At 40.5% G+C, this 19,998-nt stretch overlaps 2 protein-coding genes across 6 annotated transcripts in view; one reads left to right on the top strand and one right to left on the bottom strand.

Annotated features, from left to right (window-relative positions):
- Window positions 1-7,688: 7,688 nt before the first annotated feature.
- On the top strand, window positions 7,689-13,367 carry IFIT5 (interferon induced protein with tetratricopeptide repeats 5). The gene is made up of 2 exons (XM_026094152.2): window positions 7,689-7,831; window positions 10,002-13,367. Exons 1-2 carry the CDS (start codon window positions 7,827-7,829, stop codon window positions 11,434-11,436), a joined length of 1,440 nt encoding a protein of 479 aa, XP_025949937.2. The 5' UTR covers window positions 7,689-7,826; the 3' UTR covers window positions 11,437-13,367.
- A 223-nt stretch (window positions 13,368-13,590) lies between these two features.
- SLC16A12 (solute carrier family 16 member 12) overlaps window positions 13,591-19,998 on the bottom strand; it is a 37,234-nt gene continuing 30,826 nt past the window's right edge. For all 5 annotated transcript variants that reach the window (XM_064514015.1, XM_064514016.1, XM_064514017.1 and 2 more), the window contains 2 exons: window positions 18,675-18,934; window positions 13,591-16,727 (listed from right to left, as the gene is read on the bottom strand). In XM_064514015.1, the coding sequence (XP_064370085.1) occupies window positions 16,465-16,727; window positions 18,675-18,934 (523 nt within the window). In that variant the 3' untranslated portion in view covers window positions 13,591-16,464. The remainder of the gene's footprint in view (window positions 16,728-18,674; window positions 18,935-19,998) is intronic.

Here is a 19,998-nt window from a genome sequence, read left to right on the forward strand (position 1 = left end):
CAGCAAACAGCGAAACAACCTTCATTTTCCTTAGATTGGCTATCTCGGATAGGCCTTTGGGATATAAACTGTAACTCCCCTTTCTGCATATCCCATTCAGCAGTAAGAAAGTCTCAGTCTGCCCTGCTCTGTTTGCACCTTCCTTTACGTGCTGTGTTTCCTAAACAGAAATCTTACACAGCTAAGACATAGGGAAGAGGCCACTGCTTGCTCTCCCCTTGCATACCAGAATATGAAAGCGCAAGGAAGGATTTGCCTTGATGTTTCTTTCAAGTTTATAAACAAACACATTTTTAAAATAATGATTTTAAAATAATGATTTTAAAATATTTTAAAGTATCCTTAAAGCATTCTACCAGTCTTGCAACACAATTCCAGGCCCAGGGCCCAGGGCTTTGTGATTTGATACTGGCCTATTTGCTATAGGGCCTTAGTCAAGGACCCTGAACTTGTGCTGCAGTAGGGGAGGGGAATAATTATTTGGAAATTACTTAGAAATGTACTAATTTGTAGCAGAGATGCTAAATATCAGCGTCAGTTACTCAGAGGGTGACACTTTGGCATTTTGCTTAATAGCCTGGCAGTACTCCAAAGAAAGAGTTGGGCATGTTGATCCTGGTGCCTACACAAATTCCTTCTCTGGTAATGACATTCTGCCTGGCTGAAATCATCCTGCACTTCCTTTTTTTCCCAACTCAAACTGTTTTGCATGGGTGATTACTGTGCTTTATTAAGCATTCACTTTAGGACACTGCGCAGTTTCCATTGCCCTCACGTGTGAAATGAGGTTAGACCTCTCACACTGTGTCGGCGACTGCTGGCGCTGCAGTCGCCTTCAGGTACCGGGAGAGCACAAGCTGCTCCAGAAGTGGAGAACTAGCCCACGCTGAGCTCCAGCCTACCGCGATCGCCTTGCGAGAAACAAAACTTCAGTTAATGAAGTTAAAGGCTGCACACACGTCTATGAGCTGCAGCACCAGTACTGACTGCAGAGTAGATACAGCCAAAGGATTTAAGTCTGTGGAAATTGCCTCCTGTGCAACATGGCATGGTGTCCTCTCTCCCCCATGGTGGGTGTTTCATTAGACTGCTACGCTATTGCCATTAATAGCATTCTTCTCTAGCCTTGTCAGTGGAGGCCTGTGCCTTTGGAGCCAGTTTTATGCAATGAGGTATACATCTGTTTTACTTCCACCATACCTGTGGAAGTAATTCGTGTTTGTGATTTTCCTGCTTCCAATGAATTTTTGGGATGCAGTTAGTTTACAGGGTAAACCATCAGATAAAAAGCACTATTAAAAAGTGCAAAGATAAAATGCCTGACATTTAGAAACAGAATATTATAAAATAATAGTAATATGGAGTCTCAAGGGCACTTTTAATAAATTTATAAGCTTTTCTGTGATCTTTTTCAATCACAAAGATGCTAAGGACACAGATGAACTGTCTTTGGGGAAATATGATAGAAGAAAAGAGCCTTCTAAGGCATTTCAGTATCACAGCATCTACTTGTTCTGATATGTAGAAGGTAGTTTATGCACTTGTTAAAATGATGATGCAACCTTTGTATTCCTGGATCACGTTTCTTAGGGTCATATTTTATTTAGAAGAACTTGAGTAGCAAAAATATTGCTCAGTGTTTCACTTCGATTTTCTGTAAAATTAATTACAGGGTACTCTTCCCTACAGAGAAAAACCCAAATTACAAAATGCCACAACTGCTGTGGCCAAACATAGTAATTATATGCTAAACTAGGCTAATTGTAACTAGCATAAAATAGGGTATTTAAAGTGATTCTGTAATTTACTATGGTATAATCATCTACATTATTTTAATAATATAAACTACATTTTTGACAATTATTTGGCTGAGCTAATGATCCTGGGGGAGAATTCTAGTCAGCAGGTATCCATTTCAGTTCAAAGGAAAAGTACAGATTTAAATTTTATCTCTAAAATGTGTAAATACTTTTGAAGCCATTCATATTCTTGTGTGTGCTCTGAACACTCAACTAATATAAGCTTTTGTGTTAAATATGACCGCAGCTGTTTTTTTCTAGCCCTGTTCTGCTCATGTGCTTTCCAAGAAGCTCTTGCATTTTCTGCTATGCAGTGCAGCTCTCACAGATACCAGCCAACCCAGCTGCAGCTTTCCCTGAAGTCAAAGCAGCAGGATTACAGAAATGGTTCTGAATTTTGCTGTGTTCTGTCAAGCAAGTTACAAAGATAGCTACAGAAAGGCCTTGCAAATATTCTTTTCTTACCTTCACATACTCTATTTTAAGCACTTTCCTGCACTTATCTTATTCAATGATCACTGCTGCCCAACTGAAGCATATAGATGCAACTCAATTTACAAAAATATGGATGCCAGCACAAATCATTGCTTTCCTGTTGTAAAATTCCTGTATTCTCCCATATGTACACATGTGCACTGAAGAGCGTCTGCATTTTCTCATCCTGTTTGAAACAGACTTTTAGGTCACAGCATGGATGCAGTAACTATGAGACATGCAAAAACAGTGGTGAGGAACATGCTTTCCTCATTAGAAAACAAAGGACCATCCTACGAATCCATACTCCAGTTCCTTAGTTATCATATTGCAGCTTCAATCCAACCCTGTTCTTTCTTGCCAAGAGAAGGTCTATGAGCACAACACAGACTAAATGCCAAGCAAGCTGGTAATACAAGGAAAACAGACAGCCAGGACAGAAACAGAAACAGAAACAAGAAACTCATAGATACTTAGTAGTACAGTAAATCACTAATGTCTGCAGTTGATTTTGGCCTTGCATAAACATCTAAATACATTTTTCCACAACTACCTGCAGCACAGATTTTCCATAAAATACACAGATCCATGTAGATCCCCTAACCCTTTTGCCTGATTATTCACTGCCTCTTTTCACTGCTCATCAAATACCTGATTGCTGGAGGTTTGCAAGCGATGCAAAGTAATAGCTGGGCTCACCTTTATCTGGAACTCTGAAACCTCAGCTCCAACAAAAAGTTATTCACCTAAATAAGACAAGAAGCCCCTATCTGAGCTGTGATCCATAAAAACCTTACTCAGTTGTTATCTGTACACAGACATGCCTGACTTTTTTACAAGTTTTCCGGAACTGCCCCAGTCATGGTAATGCTGAGCAGCCTGTGTTTCACTTGGATTTTCTTTGGTCCAGCTGGGATCCAGCCGGAGCCTTTCTTCTGTCCCCATCTCCACAGGGCCTGACCCAGAACATACCCAACAGATTGATCATATGAAGTCTTTACAATATGCGGTGGCATCTATCATTTTCTTTCAGATGAGGTAGTAATGACGGTTGTTCCCTTTTCCATAATACCTAGCGGTTGGAGTGCTCATTAAGAAATGGGAAGACCAGATTCATCCCTCAGCTCAGCCTAAACTGTCCAAATTCACATTTTTCACATATCAAGAGGGTGCCCAAAACACCAGGCTATCTGCTAATGCAAATACGGGGCATTCCCACTCCCATTGATGATGGCCAAGAGTCACGGTCACTGGATCTGAAGTCAGAACACCAGGAGAAAAAGTATGATGTGGTCTTCTGGCTCAAGCACTTCTCTGAGAAGGGGAGTTTTGGATTCCAGCCCCTGTTGCTTCTGATTTTCCCAAAAGTTTCATTACTGGCTGTGAACCACCGAATGGCTAATCTCACACACACAGATAGCCCTCGGATCAGTACCTGGTACTAACCAAGGCTGTCCTACCTCTTGTAGGAACCAGAAGCTCTCATATGTAAGGTAGGCAATTTGTTTTTCCTCGAAGAAAAAGGAATGAACTCTTCTCTATTTATTTGGGAAAACAGGTGAGGCATGGCTTTCAGGCTGTGGATACCAAGTAGAGAGAGGTGACTCCCTGCAGCTCTGACTGAGGCATCTAAGACCAAGGGAAGGACAGATCTTAATCTGTGCTTCACATGCGGTGTTAGCTTGCAGCAGCTCCTAGAGGGTGCGCGGATTTTAGCTCCCTGCTCAGTGATTTCTGCTTGTTGGCGGTTTATCTTACAGCAATGGCATGCTCGCTCTTATCAAAGTTGTGCTGTGCAGATATTCAAACGAGGATCAGTGTTTTTCACACATCAGCCTTCCAAATGTGGAAGCCATAGGGCATTTTATATTTACATAACACCACTGATACACGGACCAAGTTTACCAAAGGCACTCTCAGAATTTAACATGAAAGCTTCAGAAAGTGAGAACAGTTTCCCAAATTAACAAGGAGATTATATAATTACCAATTAGATTACAGTCTTCCTTTCTAATCAAGGGGTCAATACCTGTTTTATCTGTGCTCTTTCTGCTTCATCACGATATTATTCACACCTTTTCAAACTCCAGATAACCCTCAGGGCTCGGACTTTTTCCCCACTTTCCTTCTGCATGCCAGAGGTATTATGACTGCTGGTTGATACAGGAAGACATATCTCCAGCACAAGTGGACCAATACTCCTGTTTATGGATTGCCACTGCCATGGGAATGGAATCACTTTGTTCCTCCAGCCATCCCGAAGTTACTTCTAATGCGAAGGGAAAGGAAAAAAATGTTTATTAAAATGCAAGATTAGTAAAGCTTACTTCATTTAGAGACAGATATTCAGAAACAAAAGAAAAATCTCTCTATATAGTGGGTATACTTTAAATTAGCACCTTAATTTGTTTTTAATTCCTTGATTTGCCTAATTCAAATAAAAAGCTATCATATTACCACCACACCAGCAACATAATCCAATCCTTATGCAAAACCTGCATCCAGGATAGGATGTCAGCGGAAGGACAAACCTAAAGATGTACTTCTCTCCTGGGATTCCACTCCGATTAAAACTCTCCCCAATTTCTTGTACGACTTACTAAAGAGAGCACTTTGTAAAAAGGTTGCTTATTGCCCTTTTTCAGCTTCAGACAATCTGATGCTCATTAGAGCTGGCTAGATGGAGCCATCTCCTGGCCAGACCATGAGGATGAATGCAGTTTATCAACAAGTCAAGAACTGAGCTCTACTTTGAATAAATGCTTCCTACATACTTTTGAGGGTGGGGATATGGACTTTTCAAACCGCACTAGGTAACCTTCTAAAAATTAAAACCTAAAATTCTTACAAGTGTACAATTTCGAAGTCACAGAGTATATATGGATTATAAATAACAATGAATATTATTAATTTTTGTCTCTTGACAGAGATTAAATGTGGTGTAGCAGCAGCAGTTCTGAGACAATAGTGAAGTTGGAAATAAATGACTTCTTGGCTTGCTGGGACAGAACCACCACCTTGTGTATCCTCCACTAAAAAAACCTCACAAAATGGAGGGACCTGACACTGTCATGTACCAGGGACAGCAAAAAGTCTCATGTGGCATCCTTGCATGCATTTTTATGAGCTTATTATTACAAAATATTCCTCAAATATTAATTATGAAGGGACATTAGAAAGTCTCTATTAAAAATATTTGTTAGCAATCATCAAGACAATCTCACATTTTAAAATGGAACGGATTCCAGAATGGAGAGAAAAGTTCTATGGTGTTACTTAAAAAGACTTGTTTATGGGCCAAAAGGAAGCACACCATATATATATGTGTGTGTGTATATATATGTAAGTAAAGCCAATAATTTGTTTTTAGTGTAATAAAAATCTTAATTCAAGAATCATCTAGATGTAATTATTGCAGGGAAATGAAGAATGATAATGAAGTTAGAGTACTTACATGCAGAAAAAGTCACAATAAGAGTAATAATACAAATAAAATCGTAATATACACACACTTGATTTCTATCTCTTTTCCTGAAGTTATGCTCACCCTTCCTTTGCTCCTCTGGGTCTTTAGTCAGTACTTTTGGACTGCTGGGGAGAACACCACTGTAAGTAGTCAGCCTCTGAAGTCCTTCCTTGGGAGGAATATGATGTTGATGTTGCTGGTTTCTTCTTGCCCTCCCCAGAATCCTCCTGAGGTCATTTGTAGATGTTTGCTAACATGCTTTTACACCTTTCTCTTTCTTCATTGGTCTGTAGCTCCAGGTTACATCCGAACTCACTATATATGGTGCAGTTTATATGTGTTAGATACTACTACTTTGTTCTCTTTGTTACTGTCTAAAACCATTTTTGTCCCTCCAGGTTTGCATTTTTTTTTTAATTGACCATTAGTGAGTTGTTTATTAAAACTATATTATTAGTAGTTATTATTAAAATTATAAAACTAATTAGTTCCAGGCACTTGGTCAATTAGAGAAGCTGCTGTCACAGTTAAACCAAGTGAAACAAAGCTGCAGACAGGTCAAGAGAAGTTCAGACAGAGCCAGCCTGACAAGCCTCGGCCCTGAGGCCTTGCAAACTCAGTACACAGCTTATGGCCTCGTACTAGCAACAGCAATAACATATTACAGGACTACACGGTTACAGTGGTGCATGTAAAAAACAAAGCAAATCATCTGAAAGGCCTTGAGGCCACCTCACACCCACAACTCTCCTGTAACATTGTACTGGGGCTCCTTGGACACAGCCGCAGATCTGGGGTCCACGTGGCTTCTCCATCCTTCTTCACAAACACACTGGGAATATATTGCTGTCTCTTATACTGCTTGTCACTGGTTTACATTTTTTTCAGCATTGGCTGTAGCAATAAGTAAGTCGCTTTCACGATGCTTTGAGCATTAACAAAAACATTTTCAAACTTACATAGCCATTAGTTATTTCCACACAGACTACGAATCTGTCTGTGTAACAGGTCTGTAAGCACATCTTCCCATAGTGTGCTTCCAGGTTACAAAGCAGTCCTGAATAGACTTAAATGAGTCTTTTGCTTTGCTGTTTCCTTCTTATTTTCTCAAAAGGATGAAGATAACTGGTGCAAATATTCTGGTTCTGATCATAAAGTTTCTCAAAGAGAAAAATCCTACTGCCTGGACAAAAACTATTCAGAATTAGTCTCACCTCTTCTGGAAATCTGTTCTATAGCTTGGTCCCTATGACCAACAAACTCTTGCCCTTAAGGATTTGTGTTCTGGACAGTTTTAGAGGAACCCTGGCAATATTGCATCTGTAGCGAAGGCAAAGGATGTTCAGAGGGTCAGCAGGTCTAGGAGATGACTGACTTACACTTGGGAATACTTCTGCACCTTTAAAAGTACGATTTTAGCCATCTGGAATAAGTAAGCCAAATCTTCAAAGGGAATCAAGCTTCTAATTCCTGGTGAAAATGGTACTGGCCTAAGGGCAACTGAAATGATGATCTAACAAGTATTAAATGAAGCAGTTTGGAGCACCTGAGGATCTAGGAGGTACAAATCTGAATTGTTTTTATCCTAAATGCAACGCTGAATGATACAATGCCTTTAAACTAGGAGCTTAAACTGTAGTGCAAAATTTTGCCAAGATTCGTCAGCAGAGGCAGGAGGAGGAGGTGACCCCATTCCCCAGCCTATACAATGGTATCGAGTTCAGACTGCATTAGTCTGAAATATTTTCCTTACCACAGAAGTCTCTGGATTTTAAGCAAAGTAAATACTCTGAGCTACTAAAAGCTATTGCCACTTTCTCTGCAGCACAGTTCAGGATTTGGCATAAAGCCAAGAAGGGGCGGGGGGAGGGAAACCAGCACAGTGACTCGAGTTTCTATTCCCCTACTGGCAGCTATTCCAGCTTCTCTAGGAGAGGCAGAGAACAGTTTCACTTTCTGATTCCCAGTAACTTACACACAGATCACATGAGCACTAGGGCACATAAAAAGGCACTCATAACAACAGCGAGCAGCGCCCTGCTGCACTTCAAATCTGCCCTAGGAACAGCTACCAGAGAAGGAAAACCATGAGGTAAGTCAGCAGCCTCTGAACTGCCTTCTCGCTGTGCTCTTATGCCATGTGAAAATTATATGTTATTATTATGAGTAAGAAATGGAAGCAGTCAAGGACTTAGAGGACCAAACATTAGGAAGAAAACTACAGAATATTTACGGGGAGAATCAAAATAAAATAAATATTCTGTTGAATGCTGTAATGTTATTGCTTCTAGGAGAAGGGTCAGTCTCTATTTTGTAAACAGAACTGAGAGCAAATTTCTGCAGGCAGTTCATGGACAAAGTAATGCAGGTTGTAGTAGTAAATGGCAAACAGCTAGATGGGTGACTGGCACTGGTATTTCTGAGAATTTATTTTCTGATTTCTACTACTGTGAGGAGTAGCAAACAAGACAGTGCAAGTTATGCACTGCAGTTTGTAGCATGGAAGGATAACATCTTCTGAAGACTGTCACACACATACTCAAATTCAGCAAAGCCTAGATGTTTATGACAATTTTGAAAATATCAGCACTTAGAAATTTTATGTTGAACTAAGCTAAATTGCATTTAATCTGCATCACAAATCTGTTTTCATGATTTATTCATGAATATTAATTTTTCATGAACATCTTTTCATTAATTACTCTCCACTGTTGTTTTCACCCATCGGTTTTTATGGTTCTCAGCTGAGGCAACAAAAAGCAACAGAAAGTGCAAAATCACATATTTAATTTTAGTATAAGAATCGAATGAGACTGTATACATGCTCCAAGCTCTTCCTGGAATATTTTGCTGAACTGGGATACAATAGCTCTAATTCTGTAGCATTCACTTGTAGCCAAAGGTTCTAGCTGGTACAAGGCAGTGCTAATAGCAAGAACCTAACCCCACTTCCCTTTCATCCTGGTAGAAATGTAATTTCCTCACACAGAGTTTTCTAGTTAAGCATTGTTGCTAATACCAATCAAAAACATCGGTTAGACAGAGGAGATTATTTCTAAACAGCAAATAGTTAATGATGTGAGCTTTTGAAAATTATGATGTGTAAATATGGCTTTAGAAGCCTACAATTAGGCAATTACTTCTTGAAATCTTAGCCACAACTTAAAGCTCTTCTGCATCACACTCTGCCCCACTCTTTGGCCTGGTGCTCTCCTGATCTGCAAGAGTGGATGAAGCAAGGATGTTGCCACACAGCACATGTAGAGGAAGCTAAAACTTGACCAAATTTGTGCTTGTTTATGAAGGCAGTGATGGCAGAGAGCTTTGGTGCTGACACCTTAGCTTTTCTGCAACTACAGTGGTCACACTGTCTTTCCATATTCTGAGGTTATGGTTCACGAAGCCAGCAGAGACGTGGCTCTGTCCAAACACTGGAGCAGCTCCTACATGCGGATGTCATTGATGCAGGATATGACTGTTCTCAAATCAAAGGCACACAAGAAACACACCTCTGAATAAAAAGCAAGTAGGTGGAAGCACACAAGGTTGGTTTGACATGGCATGATTCTAGGGCAGATTTTGGGCTCTAACGCCCACATGTGTGCTTACAATATACAGAAAATGAGTAGTAAAATGCAAGAAAATCTCTTTCTAGGGTGTAATAAGTGAGTAAAAACAAAAAAAAGGAATAGAAACAAGCATATTATTAAAAAGCCTTTACAGGAAGCAATAATATTCGCAGATAGAAGCTATAGGAAACAAATATCAGTTCATCGGTATCATCAGAACATAAAAATGGTGCTATGATCCAACAAGCAAGCATTTGCAAATTCAGGATATTCAAAGTAAATTTTATAATACAAACTTTAAAATGTACAGAGATACAGGAAAGGCACTAAATTACTTCCTCCAATTTTGGGAGGGAGCTTTTATTTGATTACCTCTTTTGGGTAGGCTTCCGTGAATATTTTAAGGGCAGAAATATATTCCTGCGGCCCTAAGGTGTGCCAGCTGTACAGTAGAGATTGACCCTCTGCTATGACATCCAGACATCCAGGATCTTTTGCAGTTACACTGGCTAGAACTATTCAGCTCCTTAGAATGATGGCTTTCCACAACTTTGGCTTACTTAATGTATTGTTGTCTAGTGGTAACAACTGCTTTTTTATTGCCTGCTTTTGAAGTATGTCATGCCTGTTCTAAAAACAACAGTAGCAAAAAGCAGATCTGATATAAGTAAGTTCTTCTGTGATTTCTTCTAGTATCATTTCCAAGAATGACTTCAAGAGCACTCTGCTGCAACTAGAATGTCATTTTACATGGATTTTGCTGAAGGAGGATGTGGATCTAGATAACATAGAGGACAAGACAGGCTATCAGATTGAGTATCAGTGCATACAATCCAATGTTGCAAGTTACAATATGCTATCGTATGTGTGTTACCTAAAGCATTTACATGAGGATGCCCTGCAAAATCTACAAAAAGCTGAAGAAGAAATTGAAAAAAATCATCCAAATGAAACAGACAGGAGAAGTCTTGTTACCTGGGGGAACTATGCCTGGATTTATTACCACATGAACAGATACAAAGAAGTTCAAGCCTATTTAAGCAAAGTGGAAGATACCTGCAGAAAGCTTTCAAGTACTGCTCGCTATAAGATTCAGCTTCCAGAGATCTATGCTGAGAAAGGGTGGGCATTATTAAAGTTTGGGAGAACGTACTATGGCAGAGCAAAGGAGTGTTTTGAAAATGCTCTGAAGAATGAACCCGACAACCCAGAATTTACTGCCGGCCATGCAATAGCAACGTATCGTGTGGAAAGTATGACTCTGGGAAGCGGCGAAAATGAAAGCTCATCCCTGGAACCCCTGAGGCGTGCAGTGGAACTGAATCCAAATGATACTTCTGTTGTGGCATTACTTGCGTTAAAACTTCAGGATTTAAATCTAGTTGAGGAAGGGGAGAGATACATTGAAGCAGCAATGGAAAAAACCCCTGATCTTCCTTATTTTCTACGATATGCTGCTAAATTTTATCGAAGGAAAGGACAATTGGATAAGTCACTGGAGTTGCTGAAAAAAGGCCTAGCAGTGACACCAACATGTAGCTTTTTGCATCACCAGATAGGACTCTGCTACAGAGCAAAACTGTTTCGACTGAAAAAGCCTACAAAGTATGCCCCCAGAGAACAAGTGGAAGAACTCATTCGACTTAGCATTTTTCATTTTCAAAGAGCAATTCAGCAAAAGTCAACATTTTTTTCTGCCTACAATGACCTAGCAATGATGTATGCAGAAGGAAATAAGTATCGAGAAGCAGAACAGACATTTCAGAAAGTGTTTCAAATGACGAATCTACACAGTGCAGATAAACAAGAGCTCTACTACTATTATGGACGCTTTCAGCATTTTCATAGGAAATCAGAATCTGAAGCTCTTAAATATTACACAGAAGGGCTGAAAATTGAGACTGATTCTGCCGGGAGAATTAAGTGCAAAATTGCTCTGAAGAAATTGTTGGAACAGAAAATTCAAGAACGTTCAGCAGATGCAGCAACTTTTAGCACACTTGGACTCATCCATCGACTAAACAATGAGAAACAGCAGGCAATTGAGTGCTATGAGAAAGCCCTGAAATTGGATCCTGAAAATGAAGAACATTGGAGTGCATTATGCGAGCTACGACGTTCATCTTAATCTAAAGCTCCCAAGAATTCTCTCTCACAACCCCCCCAACCCCCTCCAAAAAAGTTTCAACAGACTCTCAGAACTATTTTTTTTAAGGTTGAAATTATAACCAGATGAAAGACATGGTAGCATCACCTTCTGGCGATAACGTAGAAATTGAAAGCGTTGATTCTTCATTTGCCAACTAAGAGTATGCTTGCTAACATTCAAGAGCTCTGAGTGCTCTTCAATAGTAACATTTCTATAAAGGCTGTATTTGAGTTGTGATCTCAAGGACACAGGACTTCTAAGTTAGAAATCGTATCTTCCACTGAGAAAAAGGGAATGGTAATATTGTAACATTCAATCTATCCCCCACCAGGGTAGATATTTAATTTACCACCCACCAGGTTTCCTCTTGCAAAGGTGGCCCTGCCTAGGGAAAGACAGGAGAGGGAGAAGAACAGGACAGACTGGAAGCAGGACTGACATGCCAATCCTGAAAGTTGGCAAGAACAAAACTGGGGTTGAACTCAGGAACTGGCGATTCCCTATCACGTTGTACTGCCTATGTGGGCAAAACAGTACATTAGGTGACCCCACTGCCTTTATCAATCTTGAGGTGTCTAATATCCATGCTGTTTCCCTCTAAACCCTTCTGAGGGCAGCAGGGAGGAATTCAAGATTGCATTTGCACATCCCTGCTCCCCTCCACAGCCTGCTACCAGAGCCCATCCTGCCCCTTTCCTGGAAAATAAGCCTTGCAGAAATAAAGAGAAGCAATAAAATATTCCAAGGAGAAAAATGTGAGCCTGAAATTTTCATGAGTCAGAGGTTGTCTCCACCACAATGAAGTGAGTCACAGTGAGACCCCACAATTCAAGATCTCTTATTTATCGTGCCTTGCCTTGTTTTGGCTCTGGAGGATTGCGATGGACTGTGGTATACTACCCTGGGATGCTCTGTGCAAACATTGTTTTCCAGACCATGTTTAATATCTCGAAAATGCAAAGAACTTCGTTCCCACAGGGTGGTGCTGCTGCATTGCCGGCATGGTCACCCAGGAAAAAGCCTGAGCCGGAGCTTTTGGTAGCAGACAAAATGAAAAGCAACATACAGTGTCCAGTGCAACTGCCAAAACAGAACGACGCAGGGGCTGAACGCATCTCATTTGCACGAAGTGCGAACACCTCCATGGAATCTGCGCTTTTGGTGCAGGAAGAAGAAAGGAGTGAAGACAACCCTGCACAGAGTACTCAGTTATGAACCAAAATACCAAATTACAACACAGCAGAGTTGTCCAAAGACTTACAAATATATCCATTTTAAAAACCAATTAAAGATCATATTATGCACTTACTTACACTGAATTTATTTTCACTGCGTGGAGAAGAGTATTATTCCAAGCAGGATCTGCCTGAGGTAGGATCCACGTGTTTCTGTCTTGGACAGATGCTACCCAAGCCAGGTTAGACCACGCTGTCCCTGGAAGCTATATAGGCTCAGCAGGGCAGTGCTGCAGCCAAGCTGAAGTTCACCAGGGCCCAGCAGGGCTAGCAGGAACGGGCAGTATTATCCTGGCTATTTATTCACAACTGGCTTAGGTATCTCTGCCTACAACTGCACTGTGCCACGCCAGCATATCCTGTATGGAGAACAGCTTGAATATTGTTGCTGCATAGTTCTGTTTCCAAGCAAACATTTTCTGCTGAATTAGTTCTTTAAAACAAGAATTAATCCTAAGTGCAACATACGAATGGAAATGCCTACAAAAAATACCTTGAAATAAATAAAAATTTATCTGAAAACACTAATCATTTGTTACACAGTACTACTTAATAGGGTATAAATGTATATATTATTATTCCAAAATTCTTTCATAATATGTAATTTTGGCATGAATAACTGCTGACATGTCATGAGGTTGAAAAAAAGTAATTAAAATTTTGTTAACAACAGCAGTGACATAACTTACTGAAATAGCGTATCTTCTTTATAGACCAAACGACTCCCTATTTCTTGGTATGAAACTTTTGCAGTTAGATCTAAAAATGACATTTTCATCACTACTAATTAGCAGAACTGCCTTTAATTGTTTTTAATGTGCATATTGTTCCTAACTCATTACAGAATATTTATGGAGAATTTTTTTACTTTTTTAATGAATGTATCTTACAACCAAACTTAAGGCCCCTTGATATATTTTCATGTACTGTCACGAGAGTCACAATCAGATTACATCCCACGATCACACAAACAAAAAATTAAATCAACAACTGAAATTGCCTTTTATTTTTTCTTAGGATACAAAATTCTCACCAGTCCTGACTCAGGCTAATGGTCCTTCCTCACAGGCACAGACCAGTAAAGATAGCACCTTCCCTCTGCTCCTGTTCTCACAAAAAGATGGCTGCATAAACCTAGAAGAGTGACTGCAGATTATTTTAGCCAGAAAAACAGTCACAAACCAAAAGAAAAATATGGTTCAGACACAAGTCAAACTTGCAATAACATGTTATGAATTTTGTTTTCTTTCGGGGGTAGTTTATGGGAAATAATCATTAGGAAACAGAGGTTGGTGGAAAGACAAAAGACACGAGTTCAGTCTGGAGAACGAAAACTTTTCCAGATTCTTTGGCATGCAGGTGTTTTGGACTTCTGCTTTCAAAAATAGCTCTTCTAGGCTAAGTTAACCAGCTCTGTTATATTTACAATCAGAATCTTGCCTGAAGAATGATATTGCAATATTCCAAATTCAGACTGGAATATTTCTAGTATTTGGCTTTGAATATTAGTTCAGATTCAAGATACGATTTTTCTGGTGCAAATACTCATTTCTATTTGTTACCTGTATGTCTGCATCAAACTTAGAAGCCCTCTCACCTTCACTGTGACCAATTTAAAAGCATGTTAGGAAGAAATGAAGGAGTCCTAAAGCTGCACTTCTGAAAAATACACAAACCAGATGAAAATAAGTCAAAGCCATGGGCCACAGTCATTCGTATGATGGGTCCACTTTGCCCGGCACTAAAGATATAGCAGCCCCATAGAGGAACTCCTTGGTCAAGAGTGCTTCTCCCACAGGAGACCTCCAGCATGTACCACGCTGGCTGCCTCTTAGAAGTCCAGCAAGGAGAAAGGGGCACATTTGGGGAAACTTTTGGCCTATGCAGATATCTGGGGTGCCCTGGGTCACTGGCCCTGTGGCATCCGGTGGAAATGCAATCCATCCTTGGTTGCTCCCACCCGATGCCACGTAGAGCTGAAGTAATGCCATGTCACTAGTTTTAAGCAGGTTTTGCACTCCTCAGTCTGTGTTCTGTGCATGTAAATCATGCCACTTGCTCTGAACAGGTTTCTGGAGTGTGGTTGCTATAAATGCTTTGAACACTGCCAACTGAAGTCAAACAGTATCAACGTTATATTTGAAATATGCATGAAAAATAAAACTACTTTACACACATACTATTTATATATATGAAAAATACATCATGCCCTTATGGTTGTGTTCTTTTTACTCTTGATCTAAATCAGCTTCATAGTCTATGTTGCTTTCCCTTGTGAGGCGCTGAGTGGAATAGGACATCATTAGCAAACACTGAATACCTTGTAGATGGTTATCAAAGCAATAGTTCAGCATTGATGAAAATTTGGACTCTGATCACTTTACTAATGAACAGAACAAAGCTTTATACTGTATCAAAATACAGGAATGATTTGCATGTCAGAACGTGAAGTTCCTCCATCTCTGACAACAGCTTCATTTTGGAAATGCAGAAGCATCCCATTATTTAATAAATCATCACATCAATAATTTATCCCATGAGGTACATTCGGTCTATATCATTTACAAAGCAGACAGCTGTAGTTTTTTGCTAGCACAAGTAGCAGGAAATCATCAGCAAATCACAGCTGTTGTTTTCTGGCCACCCACAGCAAATGACCTGATCAACTCTTCAGCTGGTACAAATGAGGAATTTACACCATCTGAAGACAGAGCTCCTGGATCCAATAAAGGAGACAGCCCTGACATTACAGTATGCAGAAACAACCCATCTGCCAACATCCTCTTTCCTAACAGCCTGCAGAGCGAGCAGTTTCTCAGTTATCTGCTTGCACACTCTGCTTCAACAACTGCTGATTTCACAGAAGGAAGAGACGGTGCATTTGGAAAAACACGAGCCTTTCCGCCTGGCCTCCTGGGCTGACAGGCTGCCTTTGCACCTCCACCACCTAACACAGCGAAAGCAGGCTCTGCCTGTCAGTGTGCCTGGTCTTCCAGCACAGATGTACTCCCAGCGCACCCGCAGCAGCGCAGCCACAGCCCTTTGCCACCTTCCCAGAAAGGGAAATTCAGGCTTTAATGATCTCCAGGAAAAAAAGTGACAACTGCCTTAAAATTTTGGTGTAGCTGAAGTTTGGGAAAGTAGCTCTAAAAACATGTATCAAACGAAGTTGCAACTTGCATACAAAATTTAGGCACACTGTAAAAAATAAAGCTGCCTCAGAGATGCTTTCTACACAAACTACAGCTTCCTGACAGATTTTCTTAAAAATGTCTTTGGCATGTAAAACAGTTATTTGCAAAGAGTTTTATGCAGATGGATAAATGTGAAGGTTTTTGGTGGGTTCTTCGATTAGTCCACTGAAACATAACAGACCAGGACACCAAAAAGCTTATTTCCTCAACATGGTTTAAAAAATAATTTAAAAAATAATTTAAGCTTAAATTTTGTTGTTCATTTTGTTGATTACATCATCATTTACTTTTGATTATAGCCAATTATCTTCTTTGATATTACCAATAGAGTCAACATACTGCATTAGAAACAAATCTGTGAACACCTGTATCTATAAACTCTCTTCACTTTTAATCTAGCTCTGTCCTATTATTGTATTAACTTTGTATTACTGTTGCTGTGTGTCGATTTTTGCCTACTAAAACATGACAGAAAAATCGAACTGGGAGATGCTTTGTTTCACAGGAGTAATATCCTCAGCAGCATAACACCATACAGCCACGTCTGGCTGTGCTGTGCTGAATCTTGATGGCACTTGTCATCTGTTGCTGTAGCTGTTTGTATCCGCAGCCAAAAATTCAACATCCTTTTGGTCTAATTCTCCTGTGACAGAATAAGCTATTGCGCCATTTGCCCAGATGTGCTGTTTGGTGTTAGCATCATTGGTAAGTGACTGCAAATGTGTTCTTTTGATTTTCTTTGCTAGTCTTGCAAAGCACAATAATGTTGAACTAAATATCATAGAAAATCCACACAGGAGGAATGATGCAGTGTAGCTGCCAGTTGTATCCACAAGCCAACCTGCAGGGAAAAAAAAAAAAAAAAAAGAAAAGAAAGAAATCATGTTTAAGGTTTCCAGGTTTCTGATAATTTACAAATTCTGTGATCAGCAGCACTGCTGCAGTTTTACCACATTGCAGTACAACTAAACAATACAGATACATGTAGCTGTCACTATACCTCGGGCAGTGGGGGAGTAGGAATTTGACTTTAATATCAGCAGGTAGATAAGGCTTTTATGGGCTTCTTTTCAGAGGTCAAACCAATGAGAAAAGGCACAGCAGTCATCACTATAGTACTAAATAAATATCTTTCATATGCACAGATTTAACTGTCAATCTTGAGACATGCTTAGGGAGCCTTGGGATTAAATATTGTGTGCGTGAGAGCCTCATACAGAAACATTAAGTGAGTCATGCCCTAGGCTCATGCATCATTTAAAAGTATTTCATTTCGCAGTATTTTTGCTATGGCAAAGCTAAATTAAAAGCATCAGAAGCAGAGATTAATTGGAAACTGATGCGAATGGCAAATAAAATATGCAAGACACACACACATATACATAGCCTTTTTAAAAAGAACTCTGACCTTCTGCAATGCTCAAAGTTGTGTCAAGATCTTTTTACTCATCATTACTTCATTAGAATGACACTGACAGGAAAAACAATGTTTAGTTGTTACAGTGATGAGGGCTGCCTAAGAGCAAACAGTAGTAAAGCTGACTAACCCACCTGCTCAAAGCACTTCAGAAATGAGAAGGGTAAGTCCTCTGGACTAAAAAAAACTTAGAAAGAAACTCTCCTTTGGTTACGTTTTCAAAATCAAGTAATTTCACAAAGAATCTTTTGTTTTCCCCACCCACACAATTCATGGTCTTAGCAGGCCCATTCCGTAGTCTTTCTCTGAATTTCATATTGCTCCATGTGTAGAAATCACCCCATCAAGACAGTACTTAACTGGGATCTACAGTCTTACAAAAGGTCTAGGTGTGTTATTTCTCTGCTCAGGGGCTACCTTCCCAGTCAGTGTGCATTTGCTGCCCCTTCTCTCCTGTTACATCACACCAAAGCCCACCTACAATTCTTCATGGAAGACTGAAAAAAGAGATTACAAGGTGCTCGGCACCTTCTTCTCCCCAGTCCAATAAACACACCAGAGGAAGACCATTCTGACCAGTTCAAAGGAGAAATATCAGGACTGTAAATAATTTATCCAAAATGTTGCAAAAATGCATGCCTTGAAAATCAAAGCCACAATACAGTATTTACTCTTAGCCACCAATCTCTAGTTCAGCGTCAATACAGAGAGGGATGGACAAGTTGTTTTTGTGTCTTTGTTTTTTAAGAGGGCCAGATGGCCGCCTTTTCTTGCCAATTTTTGCTAATCCTGCTCAGACGGGGCAAGGAAGCCCATAACAACATGTAGTGCTACCTTTATACAGTGTCCTCCTACTCAGGTAGCCCCAGGCAGCCTCTCAGCTGTCAGACATTTTGCTAAGGAGAGTACTTAGCTGGATGCAGTGCTTGGTGCCACTCCTGGTGGCTCCGTCCTCCCCTCCTCTGGGGAGGCAGAAACAAGATGCAGGAGAGCAGCCCGGAGCTGGAAGGCCAGAGCCCTTCCATGGCAGTGAGGAGATGTGCAGGGAAGCCCTGACTCCACCAGGCACACACCTGGGCTTAGCCTGCCCTGCGCTTTCATCTCTCCGCTACACACACTTCCACAGAAAGAGGATACTCCATGTGAAGGTAAATATGAGACACTCAAAGTTTCCATGACTTTAATTTTCCATATTTCCCAAACGCTACTAATCAAAACATAGAAGTCATTAAAACTGGTAATAAAATGTTTACTGTGACACTGATATCCCTTTTTGACCAGTTCTAGACTAAATGCTGGACACTTCTGCTTTGATCCACAGGTAAATCTGGAGCAGCAATAAGAATATCGGAAAGTCATTTGTGAACTGACCTGCAACCGGTGGGCTCACTAGATATGGTATGGCATGCAGAAAATACACAACACCCAAAGCTGATGATAAGGAGGAAGTTCCCACTACATCTGCTGTCACCACAGGGATCAGTGTCACGTAGGCTCCATCAAAGTAGCCAAAGGTAAATGAAAAAGGCACAAGCAAGGGGAAGTTTTGGAGAACTGGCAGGAAAAGACAACAGAGGCCATCCATTCCCACCGCAAAGAGGTAGCAGAAGTGCCGATACTTCTTCAGACACCTGAAAATTTCAAAACAGGAAGGAATAAGAATATCATTGGACACAGTATCTCAGTTTCTACGCCCTGACATGTAGCATTTCAGCCTCTCTCTCTTTTGTATTGCTCAAGTTGAAGTCCAGTTTCATACACGAACTCTTCAAAATGAAAAGCTCAACCATCAACGAGCTCGGATAGGGAAAGCTGGCCATCTACAGCTGAAGAAATGTAACACCAGAAGCTGCACACGCTGCTGCTGTGGCTCTTGCAGCTGCCCCTGGTGAGGGAAGCAGCTCAGCTTCCAGGATTTTGCAGCCCTTCAATCAGTGCTCTGAAGCTTCAGTGTTCAAAGCAATACTCCACTGGACATTACCTTTCCACTCAGTACCTCTCTTAGCTGTCATGCTTCATTCACATCAGCCCTTAAACATTGGAGTCAGTGGGAGTTAAGTGAGATGGCAATTCCCCTTCTCCCTGCCCCACAAAACAAATGATTAATTTTCCCTACAAACTGGATAAGCAGAAAGAATAATGTGTCCTTTAGAATCAAGATACTTCTTAGCTCAGCCAGTCTTTACTGATGTTACAGCCCACCTATGCATATCCACGGCTGGAATGAGCTGGCTTAGCAAAGCAGTGAGTCCTCGTATACTGGAACATGTGTAACGACTTTAGGTCAGTCCTTTTGAGCAGATCTGTGACAACAGTGGGCCAGACCCTTGTTCCTTTTCCATCACTTTGTGCCTCTCCAGCAGCACAAGAGAGATAGAGGGGCAGGAGAAGCAGAGTGATATCCTCTACAGAATAGGTACAGAGGCTCATGCTCAGTATACCTTTTGCAGTGGGTTACATTTGCATCGTTGAACTTAAGGGTTTTCCACAAGCACTTCATTTCTTAGGGAAAAAACTAAACTAGCAGAATTCAAGAAACTCAGAAAAGACAAAACCATTAAACAGCAAGCATTTCTAAAAGTCAGACTGTGTGTTGGTTTGTTGGAAAAGTTATGTGTGCTACAGACAACCTGTCCATAATGTTAACTTTCATAAGTATTACACTTGTCTCCAGCCTCCCACCAGCTACAGCTTA

The sequence above is a fragment of the Dromaius novaehollandiae genome, chromosome 6, assembly GCF_036370855.1.
Source record: "Dromaius novaehollandiae isolate bDroNov1 chromosome 6, bDroNov1.hap1, whole genome shotgun sequence".
NCBI lineage: Eukaryota > Metazoa > Chordata > Aves > Casuariiformes > Dromaiidae > Dromaius > Dromaius novaehollandiae.